We start from the raw sequence: 24195 nt of genomic DNA on the forward strand, positions 1-24195 counted from the left end.
AATCACTCCTGCTGGGCAAGAGGGCTGAGGAACACCAGAGCATCCTATGTTATGGCAAACCAGGGCTGATGGATTTAGAGGCTAATTTCATTCTAATAACTGGCATCCTTTCTGACTTCACTGACAGTACCTGAGCTTTCCACTCATCAGCATCCTATTCTTAGGACAGGCTGATCTCAGCTGATCTTTCTAAGCATTTTTATGTTGTGTCTTAGGGAACAAAAGAGCTTAAAGCTGGACCCCAAAGTGGCCTCCATCCATTGACAAGCCCTCATCTTGTCCTGGGTGGGCCAAGTAAAGAGACTCATTTCAAGTAGATGCCTACTTAAGGGTCTAGAAAAAAGTTGAGATGTTACAAAAAATAAAATAAAAATAAAAGAGAGAGAGACAAAAGGGAAGAACTGGCTCCCACAAAACCTCAAAAAACTCCTTTGATCAAGATGTCTCCCCTTGTTGCATTCCTGCCATATAACATAAGCCCATTTCATTTTTTCCATCATGTTAATAGCTTCCTGTCCTCTTGTCTCTGCTGTTTGCACAAGACTCTGGGGGGAATTAAATACAAGTAGTATGGAAGAGAAAAAAATATATGGACGCATTATTTATAATTTACTGTCGCCTGAAATTTCATTCAAGGTCTACTTGTCTTTTAGAAACATGAATATAAATGAGGAAACAAATATTCCCCACAGAGCAACAGGGACTTTGTGAAATGATCTTCTGAGAAGCCAATTTCGTTGTCTATTTTAATACTGTAAGAAGCAAACAAGGCGCTCACTAAAGCTTGTCCTCCGAGACAGTGAACACAATAAAACTGGTTGTCTTGACCTTGAGGTCAAGCGAAGACAATCATTTTCGGAAGCCCCCAGAGATGGGTAATGAGAAGTTTTCTTTATTGCCTGTGCTTCCGTCCCTGCTCTTCCAAAGTCAGGCTGAGCTGCTCTCTGGGGCTTTTAAGGAAAACTCCGGGAGTGTACTCTAACACAAGCTTCAGTTTTTGAGGTTGTGAAAATTAAGGAAAATGGGCAAACCCTAGGTTCTGGAACAATAGGTGGTGGACCATGCAAGTCCACATAGTTATCAGTGGGCAAGGAAAGCCTGATGACCACTGTTCATTGCAATCTACTCCTCTATATGCCACACTTCCCCGCACCAGAGTAGGGAACTGAAGGGGCTTCTCTCCGCTCCACTACTTAGAAACAGCTCTGAGTAGAGCTGAGTAAACAGCTCTGAGTAAACTTCACTGAGACAAGCAAACCCCTAAAAGGAGAGGCCCACCTTCTCCTTTGTCCATCAGGGTTCCTGTGCTAGATAAGTATTAGCTATTATTATTTGAACTTTTGAAGTCTTTCTTAAAAAAATCTTTCCCTTGCCTGTAGGACACAAACATATTTTTCTATATATCCTCCTACTAACTTACTGGATTTATTTGTATATCTAGTCTATTTTGTACACAGTACTAAGTAGGGATACAGTGAGCCAATTTCCCCAGCATCTTCTACTGAATAGTCCATCTATTCTCCACTGATTTGTGGTGCTGTATTGTATATTAAATTCCCATATATACATGGCTCTGTCTCTGGACTCTGAACTCCTATTCTATTCCATGCTCTATTTATCTGTTCTTTTGCCAACACTACATTGTGCTTTTTTTAGCCTCCCCCAACGTTTAATGTTTTTGACATCATATTCTACATCTTTTTGTTTTGTGTATCCCTTAACTACTTATTGTGAATATAGGTGACTTTACTACTTTTGTCTTTTAAACTTCCTACTAGCTTTATAAGTGGTTGATCTACTACCTTTACTGTATGTTTGCCTTTACCAGGGAGATTTTTCCTTTCGTAATTTTCATGTTTCTAATAATGGTCTTTTCCTTTCCACTTAAAGAAGTCTCTTAACATGTCCTGTAATGCCAGTTTAGTTGTGCTGAACTCTTTTAGCTTTTGTTTGTCCATAAAATTCTTGATCTCTCCTTCAAATCAGTAAGATAGGCCTGCTGGGTAGACTATGGTTGTAGGTTCTTTCCTTTTATCACTTTGAATATATCATGCTACACCCTCTGGCCTGAAAAGCTTCTACTGAAAAGTCAGCTGAAAGTCTCATGGGAGTCCCCTTGTATGAAACTAGTTGCTTTTCACTTGCTGCTTTTAAAATTCTTTCTCTTTAATTTTTGCCATTTGAATTATAAAGTGTCCTGATGTGGACCTTTGGGCTCATCTTGTTTGGGACCCTGTCCTTCCTGAACTTGGATGTCTCTTTCCTTTCCCAGGTTAGGAAAGTTTTCAGCTATTATTTCTTCAACTAAATTCTTTGCCCTCTTTTCTCTCTCTTCTCCTTCTGGGACCCCAATAACATAAATGTTAGTACACTTAATGTCATTCCAGAGGTCTCTTTAACTATCCTCATTTTCTTAAGTTATTTTTCTTTTTTCTGTTCAGCTTGGGCAATTTCCACTACTCTGTCTTCCAGTTCTCTGATCTGTTCCTCTGTATCGTCTAATCCACTGTTGATTTCTTTTAGTTTTTGTGTTTTGTTTAATTCAGTTATTGTATTCTTTGGTTCTCTTTGGGTCTTCTTTATATTTTCTAACTCTTTGTCAAACTCCTCACTATATTCATTCATTCTTCTCCTGAGTTCAACCATCGTTATGATTGTTACCTTGAAGTCTACTGGGTAGACTGCTTATCTCCACTTTGTTTAGTTCTTTTGAGGTTTTGTCTTGTTCTTTCATTGGAACATATTCCTATGTCTTCTCATTTTGCCTCATTCTCTATTTTTATTTCTACATATTAAGTAGGTCAGTTATGTTTCCCCATCTCGGATTGGTAGCCTTATGTAGGAGACGTCCTATGGGGCCCAGCAGCACACTGCTCTCTGGTCACCAGAGCTATATACTCTAGAAGTTCCCCCTACGTGGGCCGTGTGGGCCCTTCTGTTGTGGCAGGGCTGACTATTGTGGGTGTGCTCGTAGGTGGGACTGGCCTCTGGCCTGGCTGGCTGCCTGGCCCTGACCCATGTGGCAGTTGCTGGCCCATGGTGGACAGGGCCAGGTTCTGGCGAGGCTAGCTGTGTAGTCCAGGCGATCCAAGGCTAGTGCCAGACCACTAGTGGGAAGGTAAGCCCCTGGTGCTAATAGGCTAGAAGGAGGATCCCAAAGTGGCACTTGCCAGCACCAGTGTCCTTGCTGTAGGACAAGCTCCCCAAAATGCCTGCCACCAACATCTATGTCCCCAGGGGGCATCCCAGTTGCCTCCTGCCTCTTTGGGAGGCTCTCCAAGAAAAGCAAGTGGGTCTGATCCAGGCTTCGTTCAAATTCCTGCCTCTGCACTGGGACTCACTTGCCACTATCTCCCCCCCATCGCAGACCCTGGCCTCAACTAGGGTGGTCAGGAAAGGCCTCTCTTTGAGCTGAGACATTTCAGCCAGGAGTTGCAAGATGAGAGTGAATCACACAAGAAAAGCATTCCAAGCCTAGAGAAGAGTAATTACTACAACTCGAGGGAGGAATAACTTTGCCATGTTCAACAGATTAAAAGAAAGCCAGGAAACTGGTTCAAGATGGCGGAGTAGAAGGACGTGCTCTCAGTCCCTCTTGCGAGAGCAGTGAAATCACAACTAACTGCTGAACAATCATCTACAGGAAGACACTGGAACTCACCACAAAAGATACCCCACATCCAAAGACAAAGGAGAAGCCTACCAATGAGATGGTAGGAGGGGTGCAATCACAATAAAATCAAATCCCATAACTGCTGGGTGGGTGACTCACAAACTGGAGAACAATTTTACCACAGAAGTCCACCCACTGGATTGAAGGTTCTGAGCCCCACCTCAGGCTTCCCAATCTTGGGTTCTGGCAATGGGAGGAGGAATTCCCAGAGAACCAGACTTTGAAGGCTAGCGGGATTTGCTTGCATGACTTAGACTGGACCAGGGGAAACAAAGACTCCACTCCTGGAGGGCACACTCAAAGTACTGTGCACATCAGGACCAAGGGGGAAGGAGCAGTGACCCCATAGGAGACTGAACCATATCTACCAGCTAGTGTTGGAGGGTCTCCTGCAGAAGCAGGGGGTGGCTGTGGCTCACCACAGGGACAAGGACACTGGCAGCAGAAGCTCTGGGAAGAACTCCTTGGCATGAGCCCTCCTGGAGTCCGCCATTAGTCCCACCAAAGAGCCTGTAGCTTCCAGTGGTGGGTCGCCTCAGGCCAAACAACCAACAGGGAGGGAACTCAGCCCCACCCATCAGCAGACAAGCAGATTAAAGTTTTACTGAGTTCTGCCCACCACAGCAACAGCCAGCTCTACCCACCACCAGTCCCTCCCATCAGGAAGCTTGCATAAGCCTCTTAAATAGCCTCGTCCACCAGAGGGCAGACAGCAGAAGCAAGAAGAACTACAATTCTGCAGTCTGTGGAATGAAAGCCACATTCACAGAAATATAGACAAGACGAAAAGGCAGAGGACGATGTACTAGATGAAGGAGCAAGATAAAACCCCAGAAAAAAAGAACTAAATGAAGTGGAGGTAGGCAGCCTTCCAGAAAATGAATTCAGAATAATGATAGTGAAGATGATCCAGGACATCGGAAAAAGAATGGAGGCAAAGATCGAGAAGATGCAAGAAATGTTTAACAAAGACCTAGAAGAATTAAAGAAGAAACACCTAGAAGAATTAAACAACAAACAAACAGAGATGAACAATACAATAAATTAAATGAAAAATACACTAGAAGGAATCAATAGCAGAATAACTGAGGCAGAAGAACAGATAAATGACCTAGAAGACAGACTGATGGAATTCACTACAGCAGAACAAAATAAAGAAAACAGAATGAAAAGAAGTGAAGACAGCATAAGAGACCTCTGGGACAACATTAAACGCACCAACATTCGCATTACAGGTGTCCCAGAAGGAGAAGAGAGAGGGAAAGGACCCAAGAAAATATTTGAAGAGATTATAGTTGAAAACTTCCCTAACATGGGAAAGGAAATAGCCACCCAAGTCCAGGAAGCACAGAGAGTCCCAGGCGGGATAAACCCAAGGAGAAACATGCCGAGACACATAGTAATCAAATTGAACAAAATTAAAGACAAAGAAAAATTATTAAAAGCAACAAGGGAAAAACAACAAATAACATACAAAAGAACTCCCATAATGTTGACAGCTGATTTCTCAGCAGAAACTCTCCAAGACAGAAGGGAGTGGCACAATATATTTAAAGTGATGAAAGGGAAGAAGCTACAATCAAAATTACTCTACCTGGCAAGGATCTCATTCAGATTTGATGGAGAAATCAAAAGCTTTACAGACAAGCAAAAGCTAAGACAATTCAGCACCACCAAACCAGCTCTATGACAAATGCTAAAGGAACTTCTCTAAGTGGGAAACACAAGAGAAGAAAAGGACCTACAAAAACAAACCCAAAACAATTAAGAAAATGGTAATAGGAACATACATATTGATAATTACCTTAAATGTGAATGCATTAAATGTTCCAACCAAATGACACAATAGACCAGATAGATTTAATTGATATTTATAGGACATTCCATCCAAAAACAGCAGATTACACTTTCGTCTCAAGTGCACATGGAACATTCTCCAGGATAGATCACATATTGGATCACAAATCAAGCCTTGGTAAAATTAAGAAATTTGAAATCATATCAAGGATCTTTTCCAACCACAACGCTATGAGATTAGAAGTAAATTACAGGGAAAAATACTTAAAAAACACAAACATATGGAGGCTAAACAATACGTTACTAAATAACCAAGAGACCACTGAAGAAATCAAAGAGGAAATCAAAACATACCTAGAGACTAAGCCCGTGCACCACAACTACTGAGCCTGCGCTCTACAGCCTGTAAGCCACAACTACTGAGCCCGTGCGCCTAGAGCCCATGCTCCGCCAGAAGAGAAGCCACGGCAATGAGAAGCTTGCGCACAGCAACAAAGACCCAACGCAGCCAAATGACAATGAAAACACAATGATCCAAAACCTATGGGATGCAGCAAAAGCAGTTCAAAGGGGAAGGTTATAGCAATACAATCCTACCTCAAGAAACACCTCAAATAAACCATCTAACCTTACACCTAAGAAACTAGGGAAAGAAGAACAAACAAAACCCAAAGTTAGTAGAAGGAAAGAAATCATAAAGATCAGAGCAGAAATAAATGAAATAGAAACAAAGAAAACAATAGTAAAGATCAATAAAACTAAAAGCTGGTTCTTTGAGAAGATAAACAAAATTGATAAACCATTAGGCAGACTCATCAAGAAAAAGAGGGAGAGGACTCAAATCAATAAAATTAGAAATGAAAAGGGAGAAGGTACAACGGACACCACAGAAATACAAACATCATAAGAGACTACTACAAGCAACTCTATGTCAATAAAATGGACACCTGGAAGAAATGGACAAATTCTTAGAAAGGTATAACCTTCCAAGACTGAACCAGGAAAAAATAGAAAATATGAACAGAACAATCACAAGTAATGAAATTGAAACTGTGATTAAAAATCTTCTAACATGGGCTTCCCTGGTGACCCAGTGGTTAAGAATCTGCCTGCCAATGCAGGGGACACGGGTTCAAACCCTGGTCTGGGAAGATCCCACATGCCACGGAGCAACTTAGCCCGTGCACCACAACCACTGAGCCTGCGCTCTAGAGCCTGTGAGCCACAACTACTGAGCCTGTGCACCTAGAGCCCATGTTCCGCCACAAGAGAAGCCACGGCAATGAGAAGCCTGCGCACAGCAACAAAGACCTAACGCAGCCAAAAACAAATAAAAATGAATAAATTTAAAAAAATCTTCCAACAAAGAAAAGTCCAGGACCAGATGGCTTCACAGGTGAATTCTATCAAACATTTAGAGAAGAGCTAACACCCATCCTTCTCAAACTCTTCCAAAAAAGTGCAGAGGAAGGAACACTCCTAAACTCATTCTACGAGGCCACCATCACCCTGATACCAAAACCAGACAGAGATACTACAAAAAAAGAAAATTACAAACCAATATGACTGATGAATGTAGATTCAAAAATCCTCAACAAAATACTAGCAAACTAAATCCAACAACACATTAAAAGGATCATATACCATGATCAAGTGGGATTTATCCCAGGGATGCAAGCCTTCTTCAATATACACAAATCAATCAATGTGATACACCATATTAAAAAACTGAAGAAAAAAAGCCACGTAATCATCTCCATAGATGCAGAAAAAACTTTTGACAAAATTCAACACTCATTTACGATAAAAACTCTCCAGAAAGTGGGCATAGAGGGAAGCTACCTCAACATAATAAAGGCCATATATGACAAACCCACAGCAAACATCATTCTCAAAGGTGAAAAACTGAAAGCATTTCCTCTAAGATCAGGAACAAGACAAGGATATCCACTCTAGCCACTATTATTCATCATAGTTCTGGAAGTCCTAGCCATGGCAATCAGAGAAGAAAAAGAAATAAAAGGAATACAAATTGGAAAAGAAGAAATCAAACTATCACTGTTTGCAGATACATAGATAACCCTAAAGATGCCACCAGAAAACTACTAGAGCTAATCAATGAATTTGGTAAAGTTGCAGAATACAAAATTAATGCACAGAAATCTCTTGCGTTCCTATACACTAACAATGAAAGATCAGAAAGAGAAACTAAGGAAATAATCCCACTCACCATTGTAACAAAAAGAATAAAACACCTAGGAATGAACCTACCTAAGGAGGTAAGAGACCTGTACTCAGAAGACTATGACACTGATGAAAGAAATCAAAGATGACACTAACAGATGGAGAGATATACCTTGTTCTTGGATTGGAAGAATGAATATTGTGAAAATGATTATACTACCCAAAGCAATCTACAGATTCAATGAATCCCTATCAAATTACCAATGGCAATTTTTACAGAACTAGAACAAAAATCTTAAAATTTGTATGGAGAACAAAAGACCCCTAATAGCCAAAGCAATCTTCAGGGAAAAAAACAGAGCTGGAGGAATCAGACTCCCTGGCTTCAAACTATACTACAAAGGTACAGTAATCAAGACAATACGGTACTGGCACAAAAACAGAAATACGGATCAATTATACAGGATAGAAAGCCCAGAGATAAACCCACACACCTATGGTCAACTAATCTATGACAAAGGAGGCAAGAATATACAATGGAGAAAAGACAGTCTCTTCAATAAGTGGTGCTGGGACAACTGGACAGCTACATGTAAAAGGATGAAATTAGAACACTCCCTAACACCATACACAAAAATAAACTCAAAATGGATTCGGGCTTCCCTGGTGGTGCAGTGGTTGAGAGTCCGCCTGCTGATGCAGGGGACACGGGTTCGTGCCCTGGTCCGGGAAGATCCCACATGCCGCGGAGTGGCTGGGCCCATGAGCCATGGCTGCTGAGCCTGCACGTCCGGAGCCTGTGCTCCGCAACAGGAGAGGCCACAACAGTGAGAGGCCCGCGTACCGCAAAAAAAAAAAAAAAAGGATTAAAGACCTAAATGTAAGCCCAGACATTATAAAACTCTTAGAGGAAAACATAGGAAGAACACTCTTTGACATAAATCACAGCAATATCTTTTTTGACCCACCTCCTAGACTAATGGAAATAAAAATAAACAAATGGAACTTAATGAAACAAAAGCTTTTGCACAGCAAAGGAAACTATAAAGAAAATGAAAAGACAACTCTCAGAATGGGAGAAAATATTTGCAAACAAATCAAGAGACAAAGGATTAATCTCCAAAATATACAAGCAGCTCATGCAGCTCAATATCAGAAAAACAACCCAATCAAAAAATGGGCAGAAGACCTAAATAGACATTTCTCCAAGGAAGACATACAGATGGCCAAGAGGCACAAGAAAAGCTGCTCAACATCACTAATTATTAGAGAAATGCAGATCAAAACTACAATGAGGTATCACCTCACACCAGTTAGAATGGGCATCATCAGAAAATCTACAAACAACAAATGCTGGAGAGGGTGTGGAGAAAAGGGAACCCTCCTGCACTGTTGGTGGGAATATAAATTGATACAGTCACTATGGAGAACAGTATGGAGGTTCCTTAAAAAACTAAAAATACAATTACCATGTGACCCAGCAATCCCACTACTGGGCATATACCCAGAGAAAACCATAATTCCAAAAGACAAATGCACCCCAAGGTTCATTGCAGCACTATGTACAATAGCCAGGTCATGGAAGCAACCTAAATGCCCATCGACAGACAGACAAATGGATAAAGAAGATGTGGTACATATATACAATGGACTATTACTCAGCCATAAAAAGGAACGAAATTGGGTCATTTGTAGTGGATGACCTAGAGACTGTCATTCAGAGTGAAGTAAGTCAGAAAGAAACAAATATCATATATTAACACATATATGTGGAATCTAGAAAAATGGTACAGATGAACCGGTTTGCAAGGCAGAAATAGAGACACAGTTGTAGAGAAGAAACGTACGGACACCATGGGGGGAAAGCAGAGCAGGGGGTGGTGGCAGTAGTGGTGGGATGAACTGGGAGATTGGGATTGACATATATACACTAATATGTATAAAATACATAACTAATAAGAACCTGCTGTATAAAAAAAATAATAAAATAAAATTTTAAAAAATATTGGCAACATTACCAAAAAATAAATAAATAAATAAATAAAATAATTTTTAAAATAAAAGAAAAAAATAAAAGTGAGAAAGTGTGAGGAGTGCAAGGCAGAGTCAGAGCGTGCAGGAAGTTACAGGATGTGTTCAGGACTTTAGTTTTTATTCTAATTGCAGGAAGCCATTGCAATCGGAGCTGTTGCACTGGAGAAGCTATTGGAGGGTTTTCAGCAAGTGAGAAAAAGGATGAGATAGTATCACATGTACATTATTGAAAGAATACTCTGGTTAAAATATGGAGAAAAGATGCAAGTGGAGCCAGAATAGCAAGAAGAGACCAAGTAGGAGGCTTTACCATAACCCAACCCTCTCCTTGCCATAGTAAATCAAGAGACACAGAGAGGGGCCAGGCTGGAAGCTACCAGTCTGTGATCAATTAATCTGCCATGGAATTGGGTCTCCTGATATAAGTAAATCCAAGCAATAGTCAGGTAAATTCAAAGGAAAGATTTGGAAGCCTGTTGCATTTGTCTTTTGTGGGTAGAAGGCAGGTGGTCTGCCGTGCTTAAGACCTTCCTCAGCAACTCTGCTTAAGATAGAGACACTCAAGCTGTCTACTGCTCAGTTAATTCTATGTGTTCATTGACTCCTTAAAGACTCTTGTTACCTCTCTACCTTGATTCCCACTGCTACCTCCTGAATGGGGTCTTACCTCCACTCTCACCCTCATCTAATTTGTTCTCTACACTACAGTGAGAATGATCTTTCTAAAAACTTGAGCTTAAAGTCCATCAGGACTCTTCATCCTGTTTCCTTCAGGAGAAGGTCCACCTCCTTAAATGGCATGATCCAGTCCCTCTTATCTCCCCAAAACTCTCCCTTATCCATCCAACCCAGCTCTTCCTCTTGTTGAGGAACTAAACCTGCAGTTTCCTATATAGGCCATGTTTTGCACAGACCTAGAACACCTCTCTTCCACCAGTTTGTGGTTAACTTCTACATCAGTTCCTAAATTAAGAAGCACTTTTTGATTAGCACTTGCTAATCTCTGCCCCATACCAGGCTCCACCACTCACCCTACCCTCACCAGCCCGAGAATTCATTGCATGCCCACTCCCATGTTTTGATCCCTCTCTATGTTTATCTCTTTTCCAGAGTACTTAGAACTTGGGGTTATATTGTTCTATTTCTTCCACCAGAGTGTCAGCAACCTGAAAGATGGAACTGTGTCTTCTTCTTCCTTGTATTCCAATCTGTTAGCCCAGTATTTAGACCCCCAACAGACACTTCCTATATGTTTGTTGAATAAATACACAAAAGAATGAACAGGTAAATGAACTGGAAGATGCTGTGAAGGAGGCTAAGGTGTTAGGTTTGACAGCCCATGTGGACTAAACAGATAACTTTTCCCTGTCCACAGCCTCAGACTCACTCTCAAAACCCTGCTACCCACAAACCCACTTCTGTGAAAAAAATGTAAGTGTGGGTGGCCAGAGGTGTGGAGCAGCACCCTTTTCTCTGCAGTTGCAGAGAGACTTGCTGAGGTTATTTTCAGAGAGAAACACTGATATCATGGTTTCGGTCCTGATGCTAAGGCCATTAAGAGTGGGCAGTGGGCAGATAACTTTCCAAAGCCATTAACTCTGACCACTTTAAAGACCACATTCAAGAACACAAAGCAAGTAAGGGACAGAAAGAGTCTCTCCTTCACTTCCAGCTGGCTGGGGGCTCTCCATGTGCACTGTGTGTCATATAGCTCACTTCCCTCTACTCAGCATTCAGCTTCCGGACGCCCAACCCAAACCAATTCCTGAGCAATTCTTCCAGTGAGTGCCCCAGCCCTGTTGAGCTCCCAATTACATCTAGAGATGCTTAACCATGAGACATTTCAGTGTACCGATCACTTGGCATTGCTTTCCTGTTAACATGGTAATCATCACAGCCTGCATTAAAAAAAAACAACAACAAAAAAAGCAGGGGGGCGGGGGAAAAGAAGCCTCTTTGTCAGGCCAGACCCTAGTAATTGTATCAAAGGAGAAGGGAAGAAAAGCCTTCCAGTTTTTCTCTTCATCCTAAAATTTCTGCCTTGGGAAAAATTACTGGGATGATCTATGTTAGGATTAAAGGTGAGTTTTTGATGATATTAGATGGGATAACATCCAGAGAGCTAGGGATGCCTGAAAACTGCCCTATCTCTTAAAAATGTATGAAGCCACAGTATACACGCAATGAATAAAGCAGACTGGGAATCAGTGTATTCTTTATTATTAGCTAAGCCTGAGTCCAATAACCCCAGAGGAGAACCTAATGTTTAAAACTGGAACACAAGGCTTAAACTCAAGGATAGAGTCTCGTATCCCCTCTCACTCAATTTACATCTTGGGACCAGCCCACTCAAGACATGCTTACTGAGAAAGAGAGAGGGAAGGAAAGGGGGAGAGAAGGAAAAGGAGAAAGGGAAAGAAAATAAGGAAAGAGGGGAAGGAGGGGGAGAGACAGGCAGACAGACACTCGGTCTATTTATCCACCCTGCCATATGGATCTCAGCAGGGAAAACAGACCATCACACCCCTTGGGGCACAGTCTAGCTAACCAGCTCCACCTCTGCACTCGCTGAGGAGAGGGAAACATACTGGAGAAAGAGTGGAGTTCAAGTCCAGCTGGTCTTCAGGCTCATCTGAAGAGCTCTGGTGAAACACTGATTCCTGACACTTACCCCCCAGCATTCTGATTCAGTAGATCTGCTGCAGAACCCAGGAACCTGTATTTTAATAGTCCCTGGCTTGGGAACAATTAGTGAGCCTACTTCCTCTCCTCAGGTGAAAAGGAATAATGATCATGGATTGGTGGTATGAGGTAAAACTTCTACAGTGTTAAGGGTCGGAGGCGGGTGGAGAAGCGTGGTTTCACGATAAATGTCGTCTCCAAGTTCCCAAGATGTGAATATTGCCGCTGCGGATATTCTGCATAAGAAAAATACTTTTTATCATCTTTCCATTAATGCCACAGACTAAATTATGATAAGTGGAATCTCTAAACCACCAGGTGGCCTTGCCATTTGTCAAAGGTAAGGCAAGCACACCCAGCAACTATGCATCAGTCCCACACATCTGGTGAGTGCCTCCGCCGACCAGTCCAACGTGAAGGCCCAGAAGGAAGAAAACACGACCCCTTCTCTCCCAAGGTGCACTCTGAGACCTTCAGCCCATCAGAACTTTTTTTTTTTTTTTTTTTTTTTTGCGGTACGCGGACCTCTCACTGTTGTGGCCTCTCCCGTTGTGGAGCACAGGCTCCGGATGCGCAGGCTCAGCGGCCATGGCTCACGGGCCCAGCCGCTCCGCGGCATGTGGGATCTTCCCGGACCAGGGCATGAACCCGTGTCCCCTGCATCGGCAGGCGGACTCTCAACCACTGCGCCACCAGGGAAGCCCCCATCACAACTTTTGACACTACTTAGGTCACACTTTTTTCTTAAGTTGATTTTATTCCCGTTTTCTGACTTTATAAAAATGGATCCCTTTTTTAAAAAAATTTTTTTTTATTGAGGTACAGTTGCTTTACAATGTTTTTAGTTTCTCCTGTACAGTGAAGTGAATCAGCTATGTGTGTACATATATCCCCTCCCTCTTGGACCTCCCACCCTCCCCCATCCCACCCATCTCGGTCACCACGGAGCACAGAGCTGAGCTCCCTGCGCTATACAGCAGGTTCCCACTGGCTACCTATTTTACACATGGCATATGACCACCCTTCAGATATTTAAAAACTTCTCTCCTCCAGAGCAAACCATCTCATTTTCCTATATTTGGTTTTGGTAGTTCTACCTTTAAAGCAACTAATATGTTTGAGCCTTTAGAAAGTATCTGTAATAGAAAAATTAAATAATTGATCTTATTAATGTGAAGAAGCCTGTATAAGATTATTTATTTGTCTGTTCTAAAGTTTCATTTGGTTTTGTATGTGTATTTGGATGAGGTTGTCGTTTTGAGGTTTGGGAGAAGCTGTTCTGTGGAGGACATGTTGGATATTGGGAAGAAATTTGGGGTTCTGGCCCCTTTATGGCGCTGAGTTGATTCAGGAGAAAGGGCTATTAGCGCATAAGGTAGGAGTGAGCTGAAGACCAAGCATGTTTTGTATTGATCTAAAATGAGACACTCAGGCAGTGAGGAAAGAGGGGAGAAAGGAAGACAGACAGGATGGTTGCTCCAAAGATCCGCTAGAGAATGGCCTGGAAGCCAGGAAATAATCACTGTGCTCCCAAAGCAACAGGGAGAGAGAAGGCACTCACCCACACCTACCCCTGAAACGTAATTGGACCCTCTAGGAACAGGTGGGATCAGGAACTCTACCGAGATCTAGGACAGGCTGGAGATGAAAGTTGAGAGCTTTTCTGCAGCTATGAAGGAAATAGGTTTTGAGAGGGTTAAGATATTTAATGTGAACATAGAACTTTTTGAGGTAACTTTAACCTCTGGGGCTTTATATGCTTATAAGATAAATGTAGATTTTAGTTAATCATTTGCCATCTGGACAGATATAGATCCACTAAACTGAATCATATGTTATATCCCGTTTTAGTAAAGTTCAAGGAGCACTTGACTCGGGGTCTGAAAACTTGAGTTCAAGTGAATGGAGGAAGTCATGCGATCTTTCTGAGTACAGCTTCCTTCCCTGGAAAATAAGACTTCAATCTATAACAATCTGCCTTCCTCTGATGTTTCTTGCAAGAATTAAATGGAAATCAAAGCACACTTGGTAAAATACTAGTTCTATAGGAATATATTGTTATTCCCTGGTGTATGCCTGAAGCAGGCGGTGCCTTGTTCTAAACTACCTGAAATGCGAGTGACCCTTGACCATGGTGTGCAAGCAAGCTGGACCGTCCTTGTGCAAGAGGAGTTAACACATCTCCGAGAGGGGCCTTGCATAAAGTCTACCGAACCCCTACAACCTCCCCCTAACACAGGATGCTTCGGTGAGGTTGCTATGTTACCTCCCTTGTGTGGCATTATGCTGCCACTTGCTCTGGCCCACCGGCTGACTCTCCAAGGGCCCCCCCCACCCCCAGTTCTGTCACACCTGCAGTGCACCAGTTCTGCCACTAGGGGGCACTGTAGGTCCCGTGAAGTCCCTACCCCACCTCTCTTCCTAGCTCTGCTACCCTTCAAGGATGCAGAACCACATCAACTGCACCACACTTTCCACTGACCCAGAGATCATATATTTACAGAGCACCCAAACCACTTTTCCTCCTGTGCCAAGCTCTGCCTTTAACTTGCTCCATCAGCTCCTGCAGTCCAGCAGAGCTCCTCCCATGGGACCTCTGCTTTCTGGCTTGCCTGTTAAGCATTAAAATCTGCCCTGAAGCTAAACTCTTCAAGACACATGATTTAAGCTTTTCTTTCAGCTAATTAGATATTGTTCTACAAATAGGGCTGTTCTCTCTGAAAGATGAGCAGCAATTTATTTCCTCTGCCCTCTCCTTAAACTTAAACTGAACTGTAAAACATGGCCATTTGATTGTTTAGTGCAATCAGGAGATTATTTTGCAGGAGGAATAGATATCCATCTTCTTGATAACGCTAAGCTAAGCTTGTGTGGGCACTCCGGTGGACAGCTGTGCTTAATCCCCCTTGTTCTTTTGAAAGGTGGACTCTGCGGTGTTTTAATGTGCTCCATGCTTCTGTAATCATCGCCTAAGTAACCAATTACTAGGTACATTAACATACCTTCACCCTTGGTGGACGAATATTTTTATTATCCCCATCTTTCTGATAAAAAGATGATGCCAGGAAGTCAGGCTATTTGCCTAAGCTAAACAAGTAGGTGAATGGGGGAGCCACACAGTGAACACAGCTCTTTGGTCCTCAGATCCTGTAAAACTGTATACTGTCTGATAAACCCAACATCAGTTGAAAAGAGGGAATGCAAGATGATGCAGGATTCATACACAGATTCAGTGAGGATTTCTTACAGTTCTTGATGAAGTACCGTGAGACCTTCTAAACTGTTCTCTGATCCAAGGGGCTCTTATGCATAGTGGGAGGAAGGACCCTTTCCGGAAATTGCCTCTTTTCTCGTGCAGGGGGCCGGGTCTTCCCTCATCCTCAAGACTGTGCCCAGCATTTGATGAACGGAGACACTCTGAGCGGGGTTTACACCATCTTCCTCAATGGAGAGCTAAGCCGGAAGTTACAGGTGTACTGCGATATGACGACCGACGGGGGTGGCTGGATTGTGAGTACCTGCATCTGTTCTTCCTGCCCACCAGCATCGTGGATGCTTCAGTCCACCTGGCTCAGCACCCATCCATCTACACTTCACCATCCTCTGGCCATCCTTTCACCCACTCCCCTCATGCCCAACCTGGGGCTTTGCATTGTCCTCAGGGCCTTGCTCAGCAGCCCATAGGTTTGGTGAGGCAGAGGAAGGAATAAGAATATCGAGGCTGCAGTGGCCCAGCCCAGTGAGGCAGCCCCAGGAAAACTGCTCCTTCTGTGGGGATAGCTCATGCAGGAGGGAAAGGGAGTAGTGGCTCAGAGAGGCCCAGGGGTCTTGCCTGATGAAGACTGTGGAAAAAATAAAGAAAGAGAGGAGATGAGTCCCCTGCAGGAGGAGGTGAGTCTCTATGGGGAGATGATTAGGATCTTTCTATTGGAGAATTGCATATGGCGGAGCAGATGAGGGGAAGAACCCGGATAGCCCCCTCTAGTTACCAAGGCCACCCCCGTCCCCATCCTTCCCTGGCCTCTCTGGTTCTTCCCCAGAGCTGTCCTAGCCTTCAGGGAGGAGAAGTGGTGGGGAAAAGAGAGACACCATTTCCTGTCACCACCCTCCTCCCATGTGTGATAGGGCAGTACAGAAAGAAGAGGAAGGGCAGCCTGGCGAATGGCCTCACACATCAGTACAGGCCACTACACAGATGGGCGAGTTCCGGCAGCCCGGCCAGGAAGCGGAGCAGCATTAGCTCAGTCAGGGCAGATGGAAACCCAGCCCCTCCACCACCCTCCTCCCGCGGATCCCTCCTCCAGCACCAACACACAGCGCTGGATTTTTCACAGTGCAAAATGGATAGTTGTTGAATGGAGTTACATGGTGGCTGTGCTCGTAACAGCCACTCTTGGGAAGCATTTTCTTTTATGTTTCTGACATATTTGTGCCTTCTTCTTAAAGCCTAATTGGAAATTGAAGTCGAGGCTGATGTATTGGAGGGTAAATGAAATTAGCACTTAAACAGTTCGGGAGGTGAATGATATGCAATTGCTTTGCCTGAAATAGGATGATGACAGCTCCTAGCTGATCTGAAGTTGGTCCCATTCTTCTGGTGAGAAAGGCTTTCTACTGCATTCTGTGGTGCAAAAAGATTAATTTGAGAGCCAAGCCTATTTCCCTTGACTAGTTGTATCCTTTCTACGTTGCAGGGGTGCAAATAAGTGTCAACATTACACCCTGGCCTATTCATCAGGTGCCACTGCGCTTCAGAGAAGGGCTCTGAGCATCTCCTACGACTGCTGTGCAAATACCGAGCTCCGTACTGCAGTGGTGCTTAATCTGAGAACCTTTGTCACTGCAGATATAAAACCCAGTTATAGCAGTTTTACTCGTTAGAGTTTATTTTCCTTAGCATTTTCTTCATTTCCCCTCCTTCTCTTCACAGGTATTCCAGAGGCGGCAGAATGGCCAAACTGATTTTTTCCGGAAATGGGCTGAGTACCGCGTTGGCTTCGGGAACCTGGAGGATGAGTTTTGGCTGGGTAACGCCTCCTTTTTGTTTCCCTTGGAATGCAGCTCCAGTTCTTTGTCCATCTTTCTCCTCTCTGTGTCCATCTGGGATTATCAGAAACCCTGTGTCCGTTGAAAAGCTGACAGCTCGTGAATTGCTTTCAGTACTTCTTGCTCTGTTAGGCTCCACTATTGATCTGTTTCTATCTTGTTGTGGTGTTTTCCTCTTTGCTCTGTCTCTTCCCATCCTCATTAATAGTCTCTTATGCTGATGGGTCTTGACATGAGGCAACTTTTACAAAGGGAGAGAGCTGCCTGGTGAGGGGAGGGGGCAGAGGGAGCAAAAGGACGGCTGGTCATCTCTCAGGAGCCAGACACCAGCCAGCCAGCCCGCCCGCAGGTCGGAAGAGAAATGAGACAGTCACTCGGCTCTAGTTCCTTGGGAGAATGTTATTACTGACTTGGGACGGGAAAGGAAAAAACGAAAATGACATTAGAGGTGACCGGCAATTTCCTAGAGGTCTGACACAAGCAGGAGGTATAGCTTGAGAACCGAACTAGTGTGAGAAGGTAAACACACACCTGACCCAGGCAGATGGCAGTGAAGCCAATCCTAGAAAGCAGTAAATTTATTTTTCCCTGCGTCTCCCTCTTGGTTGGATTTTCACAGTGATTATAAAGGGAGGCAGGGGAAAGGTGGATAACTGTGTTCTGTATTCGTGGTCTCCTCTCTCTCTCCCCTGTCACTATCCCGCTTAGTCTCAACATCTTTCTCCTGGACGCTCATATAACAACCCCTCACTGGCCTTCCTGCCTCCTGGACCACCCATTGTCCACATGGCCAGGAGAATCATCTCCCTCATACCCAAATCTGAGCAACGGCCATAACCGCATTTGTGGAGCTTTTAAACCACTCCCCATCACCAGCACATGAAGACTAAACACCTTGGCTGTGGTACAAGGCCCTCGTCTTGGGCCTACGCCCCACCTCCAAGAGCCCTGCTGCTCTTCCCTGTGCCCCGCAACTGACACCAGACCCCAAGCACTTTTTTTATGGAAGTATAGTTGATTTACAATGTTTCAGGTATATATATATATATATATATATATATATATATATATATACACACACACACACACACACACACACACACACATACACACACTTTTTAAGATTCTTTTCCATTATAGGTTATTACAAGATATTAAATATAGTTCCCTGTGCTATAAGTAAGTCCTGTTGTTTATCTATTTATATATAGTAGTGTGTATCTGTTAATCCCAAATTCCCAATTTATCCCTCCCCACCCCAAACTCCAAACCCTTACAATCACTAATGTTTCCTCTGCAAGGAACGCTCTGCCATCCAACTCTCCCCTCCCCCGTACACCTTGCTGTGCTCTGTGCATATTCAAAGGCCCAGCTAACCTCTTCTTCCTCCATAGGACCTATCCTACCCATTTTTCTCACCCTTTGCCTGTGGGAGAATTAGCTACTTTCTCTTCTGTGGTCCAAATCAGTGTCCATTTTCCTTTCTGTCTCTCTTGACTATACTATGTAAACTTCTTTCAGGGCTGGGACCAAACCATATTCATTTTTAACATCATTACCTATCACAGTGGCCGGGGATAGTAGGTACCTAAAGTGTAGATAACAATCAATCAATCAATCAATTAATAAGAATTTATTGAGTGCCTATTAGATGCCCAGATCTGTATTTGCTGTTGCACATAATAAAAAATATAAGATAAAAATCACATAAAAACATTGAAAGAGAAGTCAGGTAAATAGGAAAATATCCTTACCTTCTAAGAGTTTACAAACAGCTTGGGAGATAAGTATACAGCACAGGCATCAATGCGCCCATAGCAGACAGTGCTCATGTTTCCCAAACCTCAGCTACAGTACACCACGTTCACAATTTTACCATATCTGGGAAATATCTGAACTATCACGCACTTGAATTTTCGATATCTCGCTTGTTTTTTTAAAGAAACCTACGGTTTTGTGAAAGAAACTTTACAGCAGTGCCAAAAATGGAAAGCTAGTCATCATGTGCCATAAATAAAAGGGAGTCTCAAAAATAAATGCAATGAAAAGAAAACAGTATATATATTATTAAATGCCAGCTGTTGCTGTGTTGGTGGTACTAAAAATGGAGATTAGAAAGTGCTGGGTGTAAACCACGAAGTACAAGATCCAAACGGAGAGTTACCGTTAGGATCAGGGTTAAGGTTTCCCCTCAATCTATTAAGAAAAAGAGAGAATTTGGAAATATCTTTCTCCCTACCTGTCCAAAGTTATTTAGTCCTTATTCCCCAAATACTTCTCATATCATCAGAGATGGCCTCCCACATTGGGAAACACTGTACTAATCTATGAGCTACTGACAAGAAGGCTGCAGATACTCAGAGAAGGAAGAGTCAGCTTCCTGGAGAAGGCATTGAGGGATGAGTAAGAAGAATGCAGGAGGGAAGCACACAAGAAAAGAGGGAAGGCAGGGATCCTTTTGACATGTGCAAACGGGACAATGGAAAAACCATCCAACCAGAGCGAAGATGCAGCTCAGGGAAAGAAGAAAATGAGGGAAGGTGCGTTGAGCAGAGGCGTGTTGTGGTACCTAAAGTGGGGAAGAGAAGGTTTGACTCAATGCCATAGGTAATAGGGAGCCGGGCAGGGCTCTTAAATAGACGCCCGGCCTGCTGATGTGTAGTTCGGTGACAATACTCAGGTTAGGGGTAACACTCTGACCCATGGTTTACGTTGTAAGTTGGGTTCCCTAGAAGCAAAGCCTGAGACAGGGGTTCTTGTTCAAGTGATTTATCAGGGGAGTGCTCTCCGAAGGGGAATGAGGGAAATAGCATAGAGCAGGGGGAAAAAATGCAACAGTGTGATCTTGGTGGGAGATTAGCTTCAGTCTGATCCTCAGGGAAGCTCTGGAGCATAAACTGCTCCTCAGATTGGCCCCCAGTGGGGCAAGGGGGCTGGGATTTGGTACCTCCTCATCAGGTATTGATGGAGGTCTGCCCCAAGGCATGGGGGAGGGAGCAGGTAACTTCCAGAGTAGAGCAACTCCTGTTCGGTCAAGGGCAATGATCCAAGAAGGAGGCAGCCGTGAGTTGTTGGCGGCTGGGGGCTATGTCCACTGTCCAGTTAAAGGGCATCTGGACTGTCTGTGATCTAACCAAACTCTCCAGATGTGTGCTGCCTCCTATTTCCACTTGCCTTTGAAGGACCATTCTTCCCCCTCTGACAATTCTCTCTTCTCTCTACTTCTTCACTGAGTTTTCCCCTATACATCTTATACTAGAAAACATGCTGTAACATCTCCCTTCTTCAAAATAAAAACAGTAAAAAATTAAAAAATAAAGGGCATCCGGGCAGGGCACCGCCAGGATCCACCATATCCGCGCAAGCACAAGCCTAGGGTAAGAGCAACCCGGCACGCAGCAAATAGCACACAGCTTTCGACATATAACTAACATAAAGCTTGAACTCTCAAACAGGATAGGGAAACAAAGAGATCGAGGTGACCCTCAGCCAGTCACTTCACTTCTCTGGACTTCAGCCTCCCTTTCCACAACACAAAGAGACTAGCCTAAGTAATCTCGAGATTCCCTTCCATCTCGGCAGATTGTTTTATTCTAAGTCATGGTGTACTCTGATAGATATCAAATGTCACAGTAAAGCAACAGGACCCCAGTTCAGTAAGCAGGTAGAAATCAGGAGGACTCAGAGATCACCAGCAATGCAAGGGGAGTGGTTCAAAGTATGGGCAGGTAGTCAGAATCAGAAAGTCCCAGAGCACAGCCATCCAGGGCAGAGAGACAAGAAAATACATATGAGAAAATATCACCAAGGAAGAGCTGGGCTCTGCCTCACTCTGGACTCATGGGGTCTGCACCTTACAAGAATCTATTAGACCAAGGCCTGGGAAGCTTAGAGGCCAAGGAGAGAGTGGGTGAGGGAGGGTAACTGCCCAGAAAGATGAGTGAAGACGTAGCAGTGCAAGATATAGCAAGTAGATTAGAGAGAAAGGAACTGGAGTTAGGAGACAGGTGACAATATTCTCTGACCCAGTTATGGGAGCCTCAGGAGGGCTGGAGGCTGAGAGAACAAAGAGCAGTGTAATTAAAGGTGGATGGAACCCCCTCCCAGGCTACTAGGAGATGGTAGGATATCCTGGACCCCGAGGGTCTACTGTGAATTACTCTGATCAGTGTTTCTACCTCTTGCTTCCTATCACTCACACCGAAGAATTCACACCCATGTGATGCCTCTTGTCATCTTCAACTAACACCATAGTTTGGAGTGGGAGGTGGCGGGGGACAGGGCCCGGAATCTTGAGGCTCAGGGCTTGTCCGGTACTGGGTCATGACTAGATGGTAGGACCCCTGAGCTGACCTGCGGTGGGAACTCATCAGCAGAACTGGTCTGGTCTTTTTGCAGGAGGAAATTCAGTCTGGTAGGATCTGTTTGATAACAACCTGGGAAGGACTGAAGGCAAAAGCAATCCCAGTACCCCTCCTCTTTCCCAGAACATCTGTTTTGAGGCCACAGTCACATTTTCCTTCCCATTTCCAAAGCCACTGAGGCCAGGCTGACTGTGTTCTCTGCTCTCCTCCACAGGGCTGGACAACATACACGGGATCACGTCCCAGGGCCGCTACGAGCTGCGCATAGACATGCGTGACGGCCAGGACGCCGCCTTCGCCTACTACGACAAGTTCTCTGTCGAGGGCAGCAGAAGCCTGTACAAACTCCGCATAGGAGGCTACAACGGCACCGCAGGTACCTTGGCCCCGAGCAGCCCCCGAGGGCAGTGGGCGTGCAGCAGGACCGGGCCCCACGTTCTAGGCCTGAGCTGCAGAATTCCCCGCTAGCCAAGAAGGAGGGCAGAGGGCTGGCGCACTGCCTCTGGTCCACGCTGCCCCTCACCACTCAGGTGACCTGAAATCAATTTCTCAGGACTTCAGTTTCCTCATCTGGAAAATCTTAATAATGATGCCTGTCCTAGTTCACAGAGCAGTCAGGAAAAAAAAGTGATAAATAGAGCAAAAGTGTTTTTAAAGTTAACAAAACATAGTACAACGTGAGGGTGAAGGATTATTCTTCTTGTCTAGATTAATCAACATAGGCTCTTATCCAGTGACAGCATAATCATCTATTGTCCGGTAGAAATCTCCCCAGTAATGACATCTAGGAAAACCATCTTTGAACTAATAAAAATAAGACAGATCCCCCCCCATTCTGAGCTCTACTCCCCTCCATCAGCAGTCACCATAACACCTCCATCAAGGAACACACAACAGCTCCTAAATGTTCCCCATGGGCCGCATTCCTTTTCATTCCTCCACGAGAACCCCACACGTGGTCACGTTTTCTGTACAGATTTTTACGGCACTTCCACTAAGTAGAGCAAAACCATCTCTATAAGCTCTGTTGCATTAATAGTTTTACCAGAACATAATATCCAGTCTGCTCCTTCGCCTTTGCCAATTTATTTCCAGGGTTCTCTTACAGCACATTTCCTAAAACCTGTTTTGCCAAATATTCCACTATTTGGTACATGGAGTTATTGGTCCTTTCATTAACTCCAATTATAGGGCTAAATGCTAGGATATAAATTCAGCAACATTTTTATAACTCTTGGAACTAAGAAGATCATCCAAGTGTTGCCTCTCCAACGACTGCATCTGCTCAGTTATTTCTCTGCTCAGCCAGGTGCTGTTACTCCAAAGAGGAGACACACTTTCCCTTGTTGTTTGTCATATGGGAGATCATTCCCAATGGCAATCAGACGTGCCCGAAGTGCCCCAACAGAAGATCCAATTTACCACACTTCGGGCATAAAATAGCCATTGAAATGGAGTGTATTAAACACAATCTCAGACTAAATCATTGCAAAAATAACCTGATACCAACCACTCCCTAAGATTAGAATCGTGCCTGCAGAAAAGCAGTTCTTATTTCTCCCACAGAAAGCGAAGCAAGCCCTCCCACTTCCTTACATGGCCTCCCTCCCTCCCTCCACTTCACCTGCTCCAGGCCTATGCTCTTACCTGTCTAACTTGGGCCCAGCTGCTGCAGCCTCTGTTGCAGCTCTATCTCGCTACTGGGCCCCATGGAGGTCATAACTGTTGGACTGCGTTCTACTGTCATGTCTCAGAGGCAAGTCCCACCAACAATTTGGCCAATCATCATAAATTAATTGCAGTCTGACCTCTTATGTCATATATTCAGTTCATCTTCTTCAAAAGACGAGAAGCTAGGCTTATGTAGGCTACCCCCTTATCTGGGCAACTTCACACAATGGTTGTTCTTCCCAGGTTGGAAGGTCTCCAGGGAGGAAAAGCCCATTCTCTCTCTGGCATTTACTATTGCCCAAGTTCCCTGGCCTTTATCTTATATGTTGCTCGTTTTTACTGGCCCTTCTGGCAACAATCCATCTCCATGGCCTCCAATTCCAAGTTCAGCCCCTTCTCCCATCTCCGTTGTTCTCAAAGGCTACAAAAATCCAAGCCTCTAACCAGGACTCTAATTGGATTAGAACTGAAAATTCCAAGTCAAGTTATCAATAAAAGGTTGTTGAGCAACCCCTAAAAGTTCATTGTGTGAATTGTGAGGACTCAGAAGAAGCATAAGACATGACCTCTGCAAGAACTAAACATCCATTTACAAAAACAGACCATTAAGAAGCAACTCACCACAAAATGAATGGTACTTACTCCCAGTTTACCGGGCATTCAGAGAAGGGGGTTCTGGGTAGTTGAAAAAGGCTTCATGAAGGCAGTGGCATTTGACTGGGATCCTGATGGTAAAGGAAACAT

At 44.0% G+C, this 24195-nt stretch overlaps 1 protein-coding gene across 1 annotated transcript in view; it reads left to right on the forward strand.

Annotated features, from left to right (window-relative positions):
- Window positions 1–24195, forward strand: part of TNR (tenascin R) — a 414120-nt gene that overhangs the window by 386069 nt on the left and 3856 nt on the right. The window contains exons 19-21 of the mRNA XM_049715362.1: window positions 15729–15880; window positions 17301–17397; window positions 21995–22156. Of these exons, the coding sequence (XP_049571319.1) occupies window positions 15729–15880; window positions 17301–17397; window positions 21995–22156 (411 nt within the window). The remainder of the gene's footprint in view (window positions 1–15728; window positions 15881–17300; window positions 17398–21994; window positions 22157–24195) is intronic.

The sequence above is a fragment of the Orcinus orca genome, chromosome 1 (genome assembly GCF_937001465.1).
Source record: "Orcinus orca chromosome 1, mOrcOrc1.1, whole genome shotgun sequence".
Lineage (NCBI taxonomy): Eukaryota > Metazoa > Chordata > Mammalia > Artiodactyla > Delphinidae > Orcinus > Orcinus orca.